This window comes from Scheffersomyces coipomensis (genome assembly GCF_036884675.1).
Source record: "Scheffersomyces coipomensis strain NRRL Y-17651 chromosome Unknown DFJ63scaffold_7, whole genome shotgun sequence".
Taxonomy (NCBI): domain Eukaryota; kingdom Fungi; phylum Ascomycota; class Pichiomycetes; order Serinales; family Debaryomycetaceae; genus Scheffersomyces; species Scheffersomyces coipomensis.
In genome coordinates, this window is record NW_027042898.1 from 44,493 (window position 1) to 59,204 (window position 14,712).

General features: G+C 31.5%; 5 protein-coding genes across 5 annotated transcripts; 1 reads left to right on the forward strand and 4 right to left on the reverse strand. All coding sequences in view use genetic code 12, as the record gives it.

Moving 5' to 3' along the window:
* Positions 1-19: 19 nt before the first annotated feature.
* CST5 (Cst5p) lies at positions 20-1,939 on the reverse strand (the record flags this gene model as incomplete). The annotated part of the gene is made up of 1 exon (XM_064906502.1): positions 20-1,939. The coding sequence occupies one exon, from the start codon at positions 1,937-1,939 to the stop codon at positions 20-22; it is 1,920 nt and encodes a 639-aa protein (XP_064759878.1).
* Positions 1,940-2,967: 1,028 nt separating this feature from the next.
* DFJ63DRAFT_315175 (uncharacterized protein) lies at positions 2,968-3,966 on the reverse strand (the record flags this gene model as incomplete). Its single annotated transcript, XM_064906503.1, has 4 exons — positions 2,968-3,138; positions 3,169-3,499; positions 3,567-3,720; positions 3,810-3,966. 4 exons carry the CDS (start codon positions 3,964-3,966, stop codon positions 2,968-2,970), a joined length of 813 nt encoding a protein of 270 aa, XP_064759879.1.
* Positions 3,967-6,021: 2,055 nt separating this feature from the next.
* On the reverse strand, positions 6,022-6,924 carry DFJ63DRAFT_337267 (uncharacterized protein; the record flags this gene model as incomplete). The annotated part of the gene is made up of 1 exon (XM_064908526.1): positions 6,022-6,924. One exon carries the CDS (start codon positions 6,922-6,924, stop codon positions 6,022-6,024), a length of 903 nt encoding a protein of 300 aa, XP_064759880.1.
* Positions 6,925-9,269: 2,345 nt separating this feature from the next.
* On the reverse strand, positions 9,270-9,779 carry DFJ63DRAFT_337268 (uncharacterized protein; the record flags this gene model as incomplete). The annotated part of the gene is made up of 3 exons (XM_064908527.1): positions 9,270-9,320; positions 9,512-9,575; positions 9,706-9,779. The coding sequence occupies 3 exons, from the start codon at positions 9,777-9,779 to the stop codon at positions 9,270-9,272; spliced, it is 189 nt and encodes a 62-aa protein (XP_064759881.1).
* Positions 9,780-12,430: 2,651 nt separating this feature from the next.
* RTG3 (Rtg3p) lies at positions 12,431-14,661 on the forward strand. Its single transcript, XM_064908752.1, has one exon. The coding sequence runs from the start codon at positions 12,666-12,668 to the stop codon at positions 14,328-14,330; it is 1,665 nt and encodes a 554-aa protein (XP_064759882.1). The 5' UTR covers positions 12,431-12,665; the 3' UTR covers positions 14,331-14,661.
* Positions 14,662-14,712: the final 51 nt, after the last annotated feature.

A 14,712-nucleotide genomic window follows, 5' to 3' on the forward strand; every position in this document is an offset into this window, starting at 1 on the left:
TAGAGTAATAGATATTTACTTAATAATGTTTATTATTTGATAATGCACTATCTATATGAGCTATGATTTCATTCCAACCACTATTATTAAGATAGGCATTGATCTTTTCTTTATCTGAATCTTCATCACTTTCATCATAATCACTTTCATCGTCATCATCATTTTGAATCAGGAATAATTTATCAATCTTTTTACTATTTATGGAAAGTAATGAATTTGTATTGTGTAATGCATTTTTAATTATTTCGTCATCTGAATCAATATCAGAATCATCGTCTGACCCTTCATCCTCGACATCAGCATCAACATCGAAAGCATTAGTATTGTGAAAGGATTCTAATTGGACAGGAGGAGATAAAACTGCTGCTGATGTTGTGGTGGTAGTTACTATTTTCGGATCAAGGGTCTTTTGAGGCATAGACATAGTTGAAGAAAATATCTCGGAGGGGAAAGTGAATTTAAGATCTGATACTGCTATGACCCATTTTTCAATGATACTACTTGTATCTGAACTCAAGGATAATTCTGAAATAACTGAATTTTGATTATTCTTAACTTTAATTTTTAATATCGATGGACTTGGAGTGGTATCAATTTGAAGATTATCAGTTGCGAAAAGTATTGATGTAGAATTTTCCACCCATAATAAGATATAATTCTCAAATAAGTAAACTATCTTGGATTCGAAATTGAATTGAGGATTGGTGGAAAAGCTTACTTGTAATTTATCCACTAATCTTAATGGACCTAATTTTAAAAGATTGGATAAACTGAATGTAGGACATGCATCTAATAAATATCGTATGAAGTAATTTCTAAGTTGATCAGGTGTAGAATGGATATGAGCTGGGATAGTGATGGAAGCAGTATTAATGGTTGAGATACTTATTGTTGGAGATGGTGATCTTGAAGGTGAAGCAATCGAATTGAAAACAGAATATCTTCCTGGAGCATCATTAGCTTTGATAGGGATAGGACTATGAATGATTTTTGGATCAAAGAAATCTTTAGCTTGAATTTTTGAACCTCTTAAAGTTGAATTAAGAGCTTTAATATTATTATTTTTCTTATTAGGACTCTTTGCTTTCATTATTGATAATACTTGATATACTTTATCATTGAATAATGATTTATCCTGAGGGATTAATTGTAGTTTTGATTGTTTCTTTTGACAATTATGACCTTTACAATATTGGAAATAAATATTATGTTGAACTTCATCAACGGTACTTTCATCATTAATAATTTGTTTTTCAAATAATCTTTCAATTTCATATTCTAAAGTTACTTGAAAACATTCTTCATGAACTAAATCTCCACAAGTTAAAGTTAATGGACGTTCACTTTCTAATCTTGTTTGCATTAATTCTTCACATATCGTACATCTATCACTTTTTCTTGGAGGTGAAGAATTTACACCCATTTGAGTAGTAATATAAGGTTTAACTTTTGGAGCGAAGCTATGTTTAGGGTGAATCGGAGTTGGAGAAATGATTTGATCTGATTTACCTTTAAAAAATAATGGACTTTCGAATACTGATGTTCGCAACGTATCTGGTTCAGTGATTGGAGTGATGAAATTCCAATGATTAGAGTGTTCCCGAGGGGGTGGAGTCAGTACTAGATCTAATGATGAAGAAGTACGTGATGATGATGACTGAGAAGATACTGATGATGGGAAATTATATGGATTATAATGATGATGATGACCTGGAGTTGGAGTTGGAGTTGGAGTTGGAGTTGGAGAAGCAGACATGTTAATAGGAGAACTTGATTTTGGATTATAACTGATTCTTTTAAAGGAACTTGTTTCAACATCGTAATAAGATTTTGGAGGAGTTGATTTCTTTGATTTAAGGATTTTCTGTCTCCATTTACTAGTAGTCTTCCCTTCCAGAGGGCTGGGACTGTTATCAAAGACTAAGAATGGACTTTGCATGGTTATGATTAACTTTTAAAGAGAAGAAGTATAATTAAAAAAAAAAAGAAAGCAGTTGATCAAATTACATTTATTTATATATGAAACTGAAACACGTCTTACAGACGATGATTAAATGATTTATATAAGATACGTAATAAAGACGATATATATCCCATGTCGATAAATAAATAAATAAATAAATAATAATTTTTTTCAGATAAAGAAAGTCAAGTTGTTTCAGATTTCGTTTCTGGCTGTGAAAAAAAATACGGTTAAAAAATATTTAGCCATCGGTATTATTTTTTGTGTTAAATCATCATTTAATTTATGCATAATTTATTATGTCAATTTTTAAATCAATGATTTGTTAAACTGTGATGATGGGTATTCTAAGTAAAATTTGCGATTTGAATTGGGAAAAATGAAGTAACGTGATACACAAGTAACGTGACTTTTTTTGTTACTTTATACATATCTCTAATAACATTCAAAAATCTTATCCAGACAATCTAATAAGTTTAACAAATCAGTTATAATCAAATCGATTACCAAAAGTAATTTCTATTGAAATCAGTCCCTATACAACGATTCTCTAATTATTCTATACCACCTCTAAACAAACTGACGAAATAAAATGAGATCTCGCCACTATTTGACAAGAGTTTTGATGTCGCACACTTCCTTCTCAACCATGCTGAGATAAAATAACAACGCTTAATATGAAACAACAATTATCTAATATACTACTACACACAGCTTTTTATAAATAAATATATTTACTATATAAAAGAGACAGAAAATTAAAGTTAAGAAAAGAAGATAGATTTAAGTATTATTAATAAGAATATACATCAGAAGACAGATAAATAGTAGTATGAGCCGAAACGTATTTTTAACGAAGGGCAAGACAAAATATGAAAAACCTTTAAACTATAGCATACAGGCCACAAGCTAATTAAAATTGGAGGATAAACAAAATGAAACATAAGACTTCGAAAAGTCAAATGATTTTAACACTTAAAGACAATAAAAGACACTTAAGAATCTCATATGAAAATAAAAGTCATAAAAACGGTTATGACGGATATCATTAACATGTAGTTGTTAACCAGTTTAGTCGAAGATGAATTTTCATAAGCTGGAGGTACAGTTGGAGTGGATGAATTAGTAGAACCAGCTTGTGAAGTTATGATTCTAGTAATGACTGGTAATTGGAGCTGCAGAAGTAGTAGGAGGAGCGCCAGTACCAGTTGGAGCGGCTCCAGTTTCTGATCCGGCAGCAACTTCAGCAGTTCCAGTAGGAGCTTATCCAGCACCTTCACTTCCTCCAATGAAGGAAGTGACAGTAAGTAAAGAACCTTCAGAACTTGAAATAATAATAGCTGCAGTTTCAGTACGTGGGATACCAACAGTGTCACTAGTAACAACAGTTGTTCTGCATACACTTGGACCAGTACATAATGATATGATGCAGAATTATAAAGACTTCCTTCAGCATTAGTAGAAACAATAACTTCAGCGGATTCAATAGTAAGTTGTCCATTTGGAAGTGTACTAACAACAGTCGTACCATATTGACTACATGGTTCAGTCACCGTAACAGTGATATCAGAAGTTACAACAACAACAACAACAACAGCTGTACCAGTAAAACCTTTCACCAGCTAATTTAGTAGTAACAAATGTACTAGAGCTTCCACCCGAAACAGCAGCTCCACAAGTATGAGTATCACTGTAAGTAGCCCCAATATTGAGTCCATCAGGTGATTCAATGACATCTAAGAATGCTCTGTATCCAGCTGGAACATTGGCATAGTTGATCACACTTTCATCTCCACAACTTTCTAAACTGATAAATCCAAAGCTTTGAGCTTATTTAGGAAGATACCAGTCATTGAGATCGTTTGTTCTAATGATGAGACTCTTACATCAGTACTTGAAATACTTCTAGAATCTGCCAACGAACAATGAAATATTGGATTCAGTGGTGGCGAATGTGGTAAGCGAAGGAAGACGCAATATATCCTTGACCATTTCTTCTGCATTTTATGAGATGTTTATATAACGAAAATAGAAATGTTATTGGGATAAATATCTCCACTCTTTCGCTTCAGTCACTTGAAGGCCAGAACAATCTGCAAATGAGAATCAAAATAGAATATAAGACAAAATTGGGCGGCTTTTCCGAAGTCACCCTTCACAGATTCCTATTTTGCAATTCCTCGCATCAATTGTAGTGCTGATCTTTCTTAGCAGTATATATGCCGCTGAACGAAATTTCTATATTACAGTATAAACATCTTTGAATTATTTCAAAAGAAATTAATTGTTTGTACCTCGATATTATAAAAAATTTCTAAACCATTTCATATCTGTTAATAAGAAAGAAGGCTAATACGCATAATTCGGAGTATTTTGTACATTGATTAATCATATTCGTATTTATTCCAAGAAAATTGGAAGAAAAAAGTATAAATCAACTGAAAATTATAATGTATTATATTTGTTCTATCGGGAATGTCAGTCAAAGAAGACATGCAAAAAATAATACATTCAACATTGTTCTATCGCTTGCGTTGCTGTCTGTTATGTGATGCTTAAGCGAGAGTCGTACGATAGCAAGATAAATAAAAAGGTATAACATAAAATGATCCCTGTTGTCAAATAACCCCAGATTCACTGCAGGGAAATATTATTACCAGTCTGTGGTTTGGCTCTTGAAAAATGATCCATGCTAGAACCCTGTGATATAGGTTAATTTAATTTTTCATTCATACACCCCAACTTTTTATATTACGACTTATAACAAGAAGAATTTCGATATATAATACTTTTATAGCTTCTCGATATACAAAAATAAAAGTCACTCAAGTTCCATTGTAAATAGAAACTGAAAGTATCGGATTTAGCAAACCAGATATCAAGTATCACATTTTATTGTTCATATGTTCTATATATTTGTTTCTTTCTTTCTATACTTCCGTAAAATTTTCAGCACAATCTTTTCTTTTATTTATTGTACAGAAAAATACTAGGTGCTTTCATCTATGAAATGAAGCAACGTAGAAGCATGCTTGAAAAATACAGCAACGGTCGTTCACAGTTATAATAATAGGTGTTAAGCAAAATTAATAGCAAAAATCGTAAATATAGTAAATGTAAAAGTACAAGCAGATGAGCAAATAATGTCAATAATTATATTAAATTACTGAAATATATGCTGCCACTATTTATCTTATTTTGTAAATCATTCCATACACTAATAGAAATACTATTAATTTGGATAATATTTGACCAAAACAAGATTATGAGGATGAAAAATTAGCGAAAGGGTGAGATGGGATAGGATCGAAGGATCTGATTAAATAAGATGAATCCAAGGAAGATGAAAGGTGAATGGTTGGATTAATGGTGTGAAAAACAAATGCTTACTGTAGATCAATTCAGTGTGCCTTTTCTTGAAAAAGCCTTAGGTCACTGAAGTGTAAAGTGTGGGATGGGATGACATAGGTGGTATTATTGAAAGATGGATGGATGGGGGAACATACAATATATTTGTTAAACTTTGTTTATAAGTGATCTATGGAGATGGTGACAGCAGGCGGGGATGGGTTGGTATTGAGTCTTTCTTTCTTTGCTTGTTTCGAAGAAAGACAATGGAAAATACTCAATATGGAAAAGGGACAAATGATGCTTCTTTTTTAAGGATGAAAATTGGGTGACATGGGATGGATGGTTAGATCAGAACTGAAAATTGAATAATTCCATATGTAGTTGTAGTTGTAGTGGATATATATGAGTGGTGAATATAACCAAGAGCAAGGCCAAATAGTACCGATAAGACTTAAACATTAACCAATTGTAGTGACATAGTTCTGTTGCGTTAGTCTCTTTTATATGAACAAAATTTGATTTAAATGAGAAGTCGGTAATTATTTCTATATGCATACTAGAAGAACTGTCATCATATGCAAGTTCAAATAGTTGATTATTATATCTGGATTTTCGTTAAATGGACATTAAGTGAAAGTAAAGTCAAACTGAATGGTCTATGAAAAATACAGAAGGAAGAATAAATAGATGACACATCAAAAAGTCCATTATTGACATTTCTTGGTAGATTTTTCAAGCCTGTTCTTTCCATTAATATGTGTCTTATAATGTTGCATACAATTATCCGGTCTAGAGAAACGAGCTACACATAAAGGCCATGGACAAACATGTTTCCTTTCTCCGGTATGGATTCTTTTATGACGTGACAAATGACTTGAAACAGTGAACGATCTGGAACAGACTTTACAAATGTGCTTTCTCTTTAAATCATTGCTAACTGAAGTTGCTGAAGTCATCGAGTCTCTATTAATACTATTCATGGAATTTGATCTCTCTACTGACCTGCGTGAGCTGCTTGAAGAATGTGCAGATTTTAAGGGTAATTGGACTTGTGATGGTGGACTTGTTTCGGGCACACTAGCTGAATTGATTGATATCTTTTGCTGTTTCTGTTGCTGTTGCTGTTGAGAGGGTTGTTTTGGTAATAATTGGTATTGGTATTGGTATTGGTATTGGTATGGATACGGATATGGATATGGATATGGATATGTATATGGATATGGATGTGGATGTGGATGTGGATATGGATATGGATATGGATATGGATTATGGTTATTTTGATTGATTGGTATTTCAGCAGTTGTAGCCATGGTTGCCGTTATTTGAAGTGGTTTTATGATGACAAATGATGGTTGTAAACAAGTTGATTGACTATCACTTAGAATTGAAGTTGTGGTTCTACGGTGCTCCCGTGGGCCTGAAATACCATTATACCTTATATAAGTTGAGTCAGATATAGAACCAGCAGTTGAATTATGTCTTAACTCAGTTGGAAAATTTATGGAAGTCAATAACTCATTAAACGAAGGAAGTAATGATGAATCTTGTCTCGAAGACAAATTAGAAGATTCGTCTTTGTGTTTAGAGTTCGATTGTTTAACAACAAACATTTCCATTATTATTTATTGATACTTCACTGGGACAGGTTTCATAGAGCTTTGACTGTACCTTTTATATGATTCATACATATATGTGTAGATATAATAATTTGCAGTTCAAATAGAAATCTAGCAATATTTATAGATAGTAGATTTAACAAATGATTGATGATTATAAAAGATAAATTATAAGCTATTGTATATTAGTCTTTATCGGAACAGAAAAATTATTAATATAATAATGCCATTCAATTTCAAATGGTGCGAGGATCATAATAAGGGATTCCACTCAGTAAAATCTTAGTAAAACTCTTCAGATCCGACAGTTGGTCCATTTTTGAAGAGAAAAGTTTCTCAAATATGCTGGCACTGTACTGTAATAACAGCATCAGTAACTGTTCGATCTAACGCATATCTGAGCATATTTGCTGAGGAGTAAGTTCAAAATTCAGAAAGCATTAATTTCATCATATCGTCTATTGTTAGCATTGACTACCTTATAAGGGAAAAGATTGATATTTACCTGTTTCATTTTATCTTTTAATTCACAGCCGATACGCCTCTTGTCACAACTTATAGAGTATTTTGGGTTTCATGATTGCATCGTTGTATTTCCTATCTCTGATCGGTCAATCATGAGACACATAAGATGAAGATGATATATAACTTTGATTGTTTGCCGCTGATATTGATCTCGACTTCAACTTTGTTGCCTCTGAAGATGTCTTTACAACCATCTGTAGCTCTTAAATCTAATCATATTCCAACTCTCTTCAACATCTTTCGATATTGTTTGCCAGTACTTGTATCAAACTTACCATGGTTATGAGTTTAAACTATTTCACGTAGTGATTCTTTGGTCTCCACGCATCGAATTTGTATTAAATACATTAAAGCTGGTATAGCTATTTTAGTCTTCATATATTCAAACCTATTAATTAAACTGGATGGATAAAACTATATAATTATTATCTCTAAAGTAAAAAGACCACACTTTGAATTTGTGTGTGTTGGTGTGTTATTATTTGCTATTCTTGCTGAAACTACTAACTGTTGAATTTAAAATCGGTATTTTCCTTAATTATTCTCTTATATTTCCTCTTCCCGTCAAAGCGGTACAGGATGTGTAACTCTCGGACCTAGATATAGATCAGATATTGGAAAAATAAGAGACGGTTTTTGCTTGTGTTTCTCTTGCAACTCGTAATTGGCTTTGAAACGTCTTATGATAAAATTCGGGGTGTTCAAATTTCGTCTCACTTTTAAGGATTTGAATAAGACAGAATGAAGTTCGCTAATAGGAGCTCACTATTATCTGTCATACCCGAGCATGAAAAAATGAATAAATGCAAAAATAGAAGCTACACAAAACTGAGTAGATGCATTGCGTCAGCTTGATCCTGCAGGTTTGATTAGGTAAGCTGCGAAAACAATTAAAAGAAATTTTTAATGCAGAATTTGTTGAGCCATAGAAGGTCTAGTTACTAAATGCAAGTATAGGCGCTTAAGCTCTTCAAGTACGGTAATGCCGATAGATAATGGGGTCGTGGCATTAATACTAATTAGACGTATCATATTCCTTTCAAAATGAGATCTAGTTATCGACGAAAGTCAATAAGAGCATTACCTTTCCGTTTTTTGGGTTGCCTTAGCAGATAAAATATCTCTTAGTTACGTCAGAGATGACGCTGGCTCTACCGATATTTCAGAAAGACTAAAAACTCGACTAGATAGACTTTTTAAACCTCTAAAACACGCTCTATTGACTTACCACGTAGACATCTGATCATTTTGCCCAATCCCTCAGTAGTTGGTAAGAAATCTGTTAAAGTGACAGAGTGACTTGTGGAACCATTGCCTGAAAGACTAGTTTCAAACACCATTTGTTTAAGGTGAGTTCAACAAAGTGTGTATTCCATTTGGAACCGATTAAGCAAACAATGAAATACACCAAAATATAATTGAATATCAATATAACCAAAGAAACTTCAAATTAGAAAACAAAGATAAGAGAAGCAGTTTAAATAACATCTGGTTGTATTCGTTCGTTCTTCACTATGTTAAAAGTTTAATTTAGGAATAGGGGCCTAAAACAATTTCGAAGTAGATCATCATCTCGGAAACCTTTATTCGCCTTACAATCAACAAGTGTAAAGCAAACAAAAGTGAACTTAACATCGATCATAGACTACAATAAACAGTGTAGTATATCCAATCATTATGATCGCCTCATTATAAACAGCTAAGCATGTTTCAACTTAGTTGTAAATAGTAAAACCTTTTGCTCAGTAACTATATGGGAAGATTTTAGTCAAATATAACCAAGATAAATCAATAGGTCCATTATTTTAACCAGCTCAATCAAGGAAAATTATGGCGAATTTCTCTTTACCTAATGAGAAAATTCCCTTGTTGATTTTTGACTGAAAGAATAGTCTAAATAATACGAAGAACAATAATCTTTCTGGTGTAGAATTAAAAGAAATATCTTGACTATTCTTGAACTATCCATAATCAAACAACTTGTCAAAGCTTCTTGAAACCATGATGCAATTTTGCAACATTATAAGTTGCAAGGATCACTTGTACGAAATGTGACCAACACAGCAATGATAACACCAAGATATTTAGATACTAAAATATGCATGGTAACAGTAGTTGATCTTGGATTGCTTACTTCATAAATCAATGAAATCGACAGTAATAATACCGGAACTAAAACCAATAACCATTACCGAGTTGACAATGTTAAATTGGTTGAAACACCCTGTAAAATATCTCCAACAATAGTACTCGAATTTTGTACCAACTTTATCAGCAATAATTGATGCAACCACAAATGATAACATGACACCAAATATAGTCATTATTTAAAATGCCTGATATTGAATGAGCAGGGTGAGACTAACACTTGGCTATTTGTTAAGTGTTTGTAAACCATCAAGCTTATTTATCACTTCTATTGACAGCTCTGGCACAGAAGGGGTTGTCACACATATACTAAAATGCCTTTTGGAGGATCAAAGCCGAATTCAATAAATTCTTCAGATTAAAATAAATCTTATTAAGTCACTCTCTTAATGTGTAATGATTAAGTAATATCTCATCTCACAATTACTAGTAGTTGCAGTCACTATAACGTCAACGATTAAAACAACCTTTCCTCTACCAGTGGCAATAAATACATTACCTCTGAGAAATGTAGATTTAACGAGTTTCATAAACATAATTATGAACTGATCACCGGGGAAAAGATGTATCAACTAATTGGTTGATTGAATTGTGGACTTATGAAGATATACTAAATTAGTTAAATAAGATTTTAAGTAGATGTGATCGATTCTTTATCGTAGTCGGATTCTTACTTAATTCCAGTTCTTTTCTTTTGCGAAATGATTAAATCGATCGAGCCCGAACTATGTTTCTTGTTTACTTCAAAATGTAAGTACGTTTCTTTAGTGGGTGCAAGACTTATTACTCTACTTATTTTTGTTTAAAATAGGTAGGTATTGTTATACACCATTTCTCGCAGCACACTGGCTATGAGAGAAAGAGAATTTGGACTCATTAAAGAAAACTTTACAAATCTCTTAATTATTGGGGTAAATGATATCAAATGGGTAAACTGTATACTAGAAGGATATGATTGAAATAACATAAATGATTAAAATTAAAATAATACAGTAATATCCATGAAATAGCAAAGCATCTCCTGGTATATTTTTGTAACGTATTTAGTTAATTTTTTAGATTGTTTAAGCTTTATTTGAGCAACTTGCATATTTATACCATTAATCCAACATTATTAATTATTATTATTTTCATTGATATACTTTTTTGTGGTTGCTATTTGTAATTTCCAATTTAGTATGCTGCAGATGCGGATCTCTGTACCGTAGCTGCTTGTTTTATATGAAAGGAAATCTTAGCTTCACTCATATAATACCCACGGATGACTTACTTAACATATATTCCTGTTTCTTGTATGATAAAAATGCAATTCCGGTAGTCTATTTACTAATATTACTCTAATAATTCGTTTTGAATCAAGCTCGATTTATTAGTGAAATTTCTAATAAGGTAGATACAAAAAGTAGAAACTCTTATGTCTTAATGAAATGGGCCAAAGTCCATTTGTGAATTAAGAAATATCTCTTCTGTTTGTTGTGTTCTTGTAGAATGTAATTTGAAGACTTAGTTTGAAATTCTGGCATCAAACATATACCCTAGCGTTACTACTTTTGCAGATATGCAGGTCGATTAAACTTGCAAGACAAGCCAGTTAAGCATAAAATTCAACAAATTCATGTATCTATTTAAAGACTGCCGATGAACAATTGTCTGTCTGGTGAATTATTGTATTATTTTGTACCTAAAATTTAATTCGGGGTAAAAAAGAAAAGGCTAAAGGAAAAGAATCTTAATCCTTGTGCATGTAGCATATCGCTCAGGGCTCAGAACATTTGCAAATTTCGGAATGTGTATTTTTTTTCGTACACTCAAGATTTTATAAGGAAAATATACATATACATAAAAAATGGTAACCTTATATTTCTTTAGAACCATAGTGGAACTGTTAATCACTTAAACGGACAGAATACGAAGGACAAAATTTTCATTCCTATGCTAATAATACTAGCTTTCGTATCATTTCTTTTCAATTTTCGGATAAGTGAATCGTCACTTTAATATATGGAGTAAAGATATTAATATTAGAGACGAGACACAGCTCAAATTTGTATACCTGAAGGTATAGTCTCCCAACGTGAAAATGATGGTCAAACATTGATTGGATGTATTCTGCAAGAATATCCAGATTGGCAGACAAGCACTAAATGTTCCGCTTGTGTTTGTAAGGCTATTACGCAATATGTGGACTATGCTATTACGTGCAACACTTGTACAGAAGGTTATATCTTTCTTGCTAGCACGGAACCTCCTTATCTAGTCACTCTTCCTTATATCCAAACGGTTTAAACAGCCATACCGCAGTAGTTAACGGAATATAATTTCTATATAATTTATAATTACCATATAAGTAATTCAAATTCATTAATTACTATGTCTGATCCAACTTACATTTCAATGTAATGAAATGTAGTTTCAAATCATACTTATTGATACTGTATATATATTTCATATAAACAGACGACCCCATAATTGAATTATTATTCCGGGTAACTTATTTTGGTCCTTCTCCCTCGCTATCTTTTGCCCCCTCTTTCTGTAACAGTCTTGCCGCATAACTAACTAAAAATTATACAGATTAGCGTTTTAACACAAAATTGAAAGTTTCCTTTTTTTTTTATCTGTAGTTTCCTTGTAAGGAATTGGCTCCAACCTGTAAATTCCCTTTAAACTGTAAATAAATTAATTTCTCATATTTTTTACTGGTTTTGTTCACAATCAGAACCAAAATTTAAAATTAACCAGAGGTACACAAATAAAAAAAACAGAAACAGCGGTTGCCATTTTGAATCCACAACTTCAAACTCATCGATTAATCATTCAATCAATCAATCAATCAATCAATCAATCAATCCTTCCATTGAGCTTTGGTCATATTGACTGTATCATTCCCTTATTTGACAGCTATCCCTTTTGCTAACTACAGAACTAGCTAGGCTTAAAAATCCTATTCATCCGTGTTAATTAATCAGTATTTGATATATAGGTTTATCAATCATCATCATCATCATCAATCGAAATCATATACTATCGTTTGATTGCTACATATATCATCATTACTAATAATGGAGGAATTCTTAAGAGAAAGTCCCTTAGACTATAATTCAACTCAGAGTACAAGTAGCACAACTACTCCTAATAATAATTATAATGCTTTCAATTCAAGTCAAAATAATAATAATAATAATAATAATAATAACGGCAACACCAACCTGGATTCTACTGGGTTTGACTTTGATCTTGATTATGAAAACTTTGATAATACAAACTTTAACGATGTTAAAACTATCAATACCAATAACTTGAATCCCAATAATTTTTCCAATGATACTTATAACGCATTTGATACTTTATCAAATCAAAATACTCTTGATGGAAATTATTTAAGTCCTTCTAACTCAAATTTTAATAACTTCAATGATATTACCATCTCCAATAATCTTAATCCTGCCAATTTCAATATGAATACAAATACTTCAAGTTTTGATGCTACAATTGGTAGTGGTTCTAATTCTTTCACAAATGAACCATTCTTTGATACTTATGGTACTGGTAATGATAATCGTAAGAGTATTAGTAATCAAGCTTTATCACCTGGTTTACCTCCAACCATCAATATTCAACAACAAATACATTTCCCCAATAATAATCAAGCTGGTTTAGATGAACTAATATCACCTCCAAATGAAGGTACTAGCTTTTTAGATCCTCAATATTTTTCACCTCGTTTAGGTTCAATTCCTGAATCAAATGCTCCACCAGAATCAAACATCTTATCTACATCATATTTATCACCTCAACAAAATCAAAATTTACGTCTTTCAAACTTTGATTCAAATGATTTAGCATCTCCTAATCAAGCTAATTTCTTAAATTCTCCCCCTCAATTTCCTCTTAGTTCCATTCCTTATGTTCCTCAAGCTGAATTTAGTACAAGTATTCCAATCAATAGTCATATGCGTTCTAATAAAAATAAAACTTCAAGTAATAATAATAATGATACTTTATCTCCATTACCTTCAAGTTCACAATTAAGTACTTCAGTTCCATCAAATTCAAGAGCTTTACTTGACCCAACTCCAACTAAACAATTAACTAAAGAAGAAAAAACTCAAAGAAGAAAACTATTTCATAATGAAGTTGAAAGAAGAAGAAGAGAATTAATTAAACAAAGTATAGATAATTTAAGATCAAAAGTTCCACCTTCACTTTTAAATCCTCAATTAATTGCAGTTCAAGAATTACAAAAGAATTCCGATTTAAATTCAAAAGAAATTAATGATTTATTAAGTTCAATCAAAGTTAAAGAAACCAAACCTAATAAAGTTGCAGTATTAACTAAATCAGTAGATTATGTTAAACATTTGAAATATGTTTTAAGTCAACAAGAACAAGAACTCAATTTAATTAATTCTAGAATATTGGAATTAGAAAATCAAATATCTACAGGTAGAATAAATCAAAATCCAAGATCAACCAATATTAATCCTAACTATAATAATAATAACTTTAATATAACCAATGATTATAATCAACCAATATTGAATCAACTTACTGATTTAAATAATACTAATCTTGGTGATTTTTCCAATATAAATCCGGCAAATAATTTCAATAATAATACTACTTTTAATACTGAAGATTACTTTTCAGATATCTTAAGTTCAGGAACTACAGGCAACAATAACAACAATACAAATAATAAGACATTTAATAATAATTTTGTTTAATAGATTCTTTTTTTTTTTTCATTCTTCATATTATTGCTCGGGGATTATAGGAGGTTGTTTGCTTGGGTTGAACTATTGACAAGAAATATTATTTATCTATACTAGTTTTCTATCATTCATTCAGTCGCTTGCTTTTACTTGTTACTTTAGTATCATAATTGTCACGAATTGGGCTGCATAGTTTTACTTATTTATTGTTTATTTTCTTTCTTTCTTGTGGTAATCTTGTTTGACTTAGGCACCACCTTTACCTTTTTTTATTATTATTTCTGGAGCCATCTTTTAATTTTTACGGTATATAGTCATTGTATAGTAATAATAACAATAATAGAAGCTTGATATATTTAATACATACAGAGTTTTATATATATGAATAAAATTT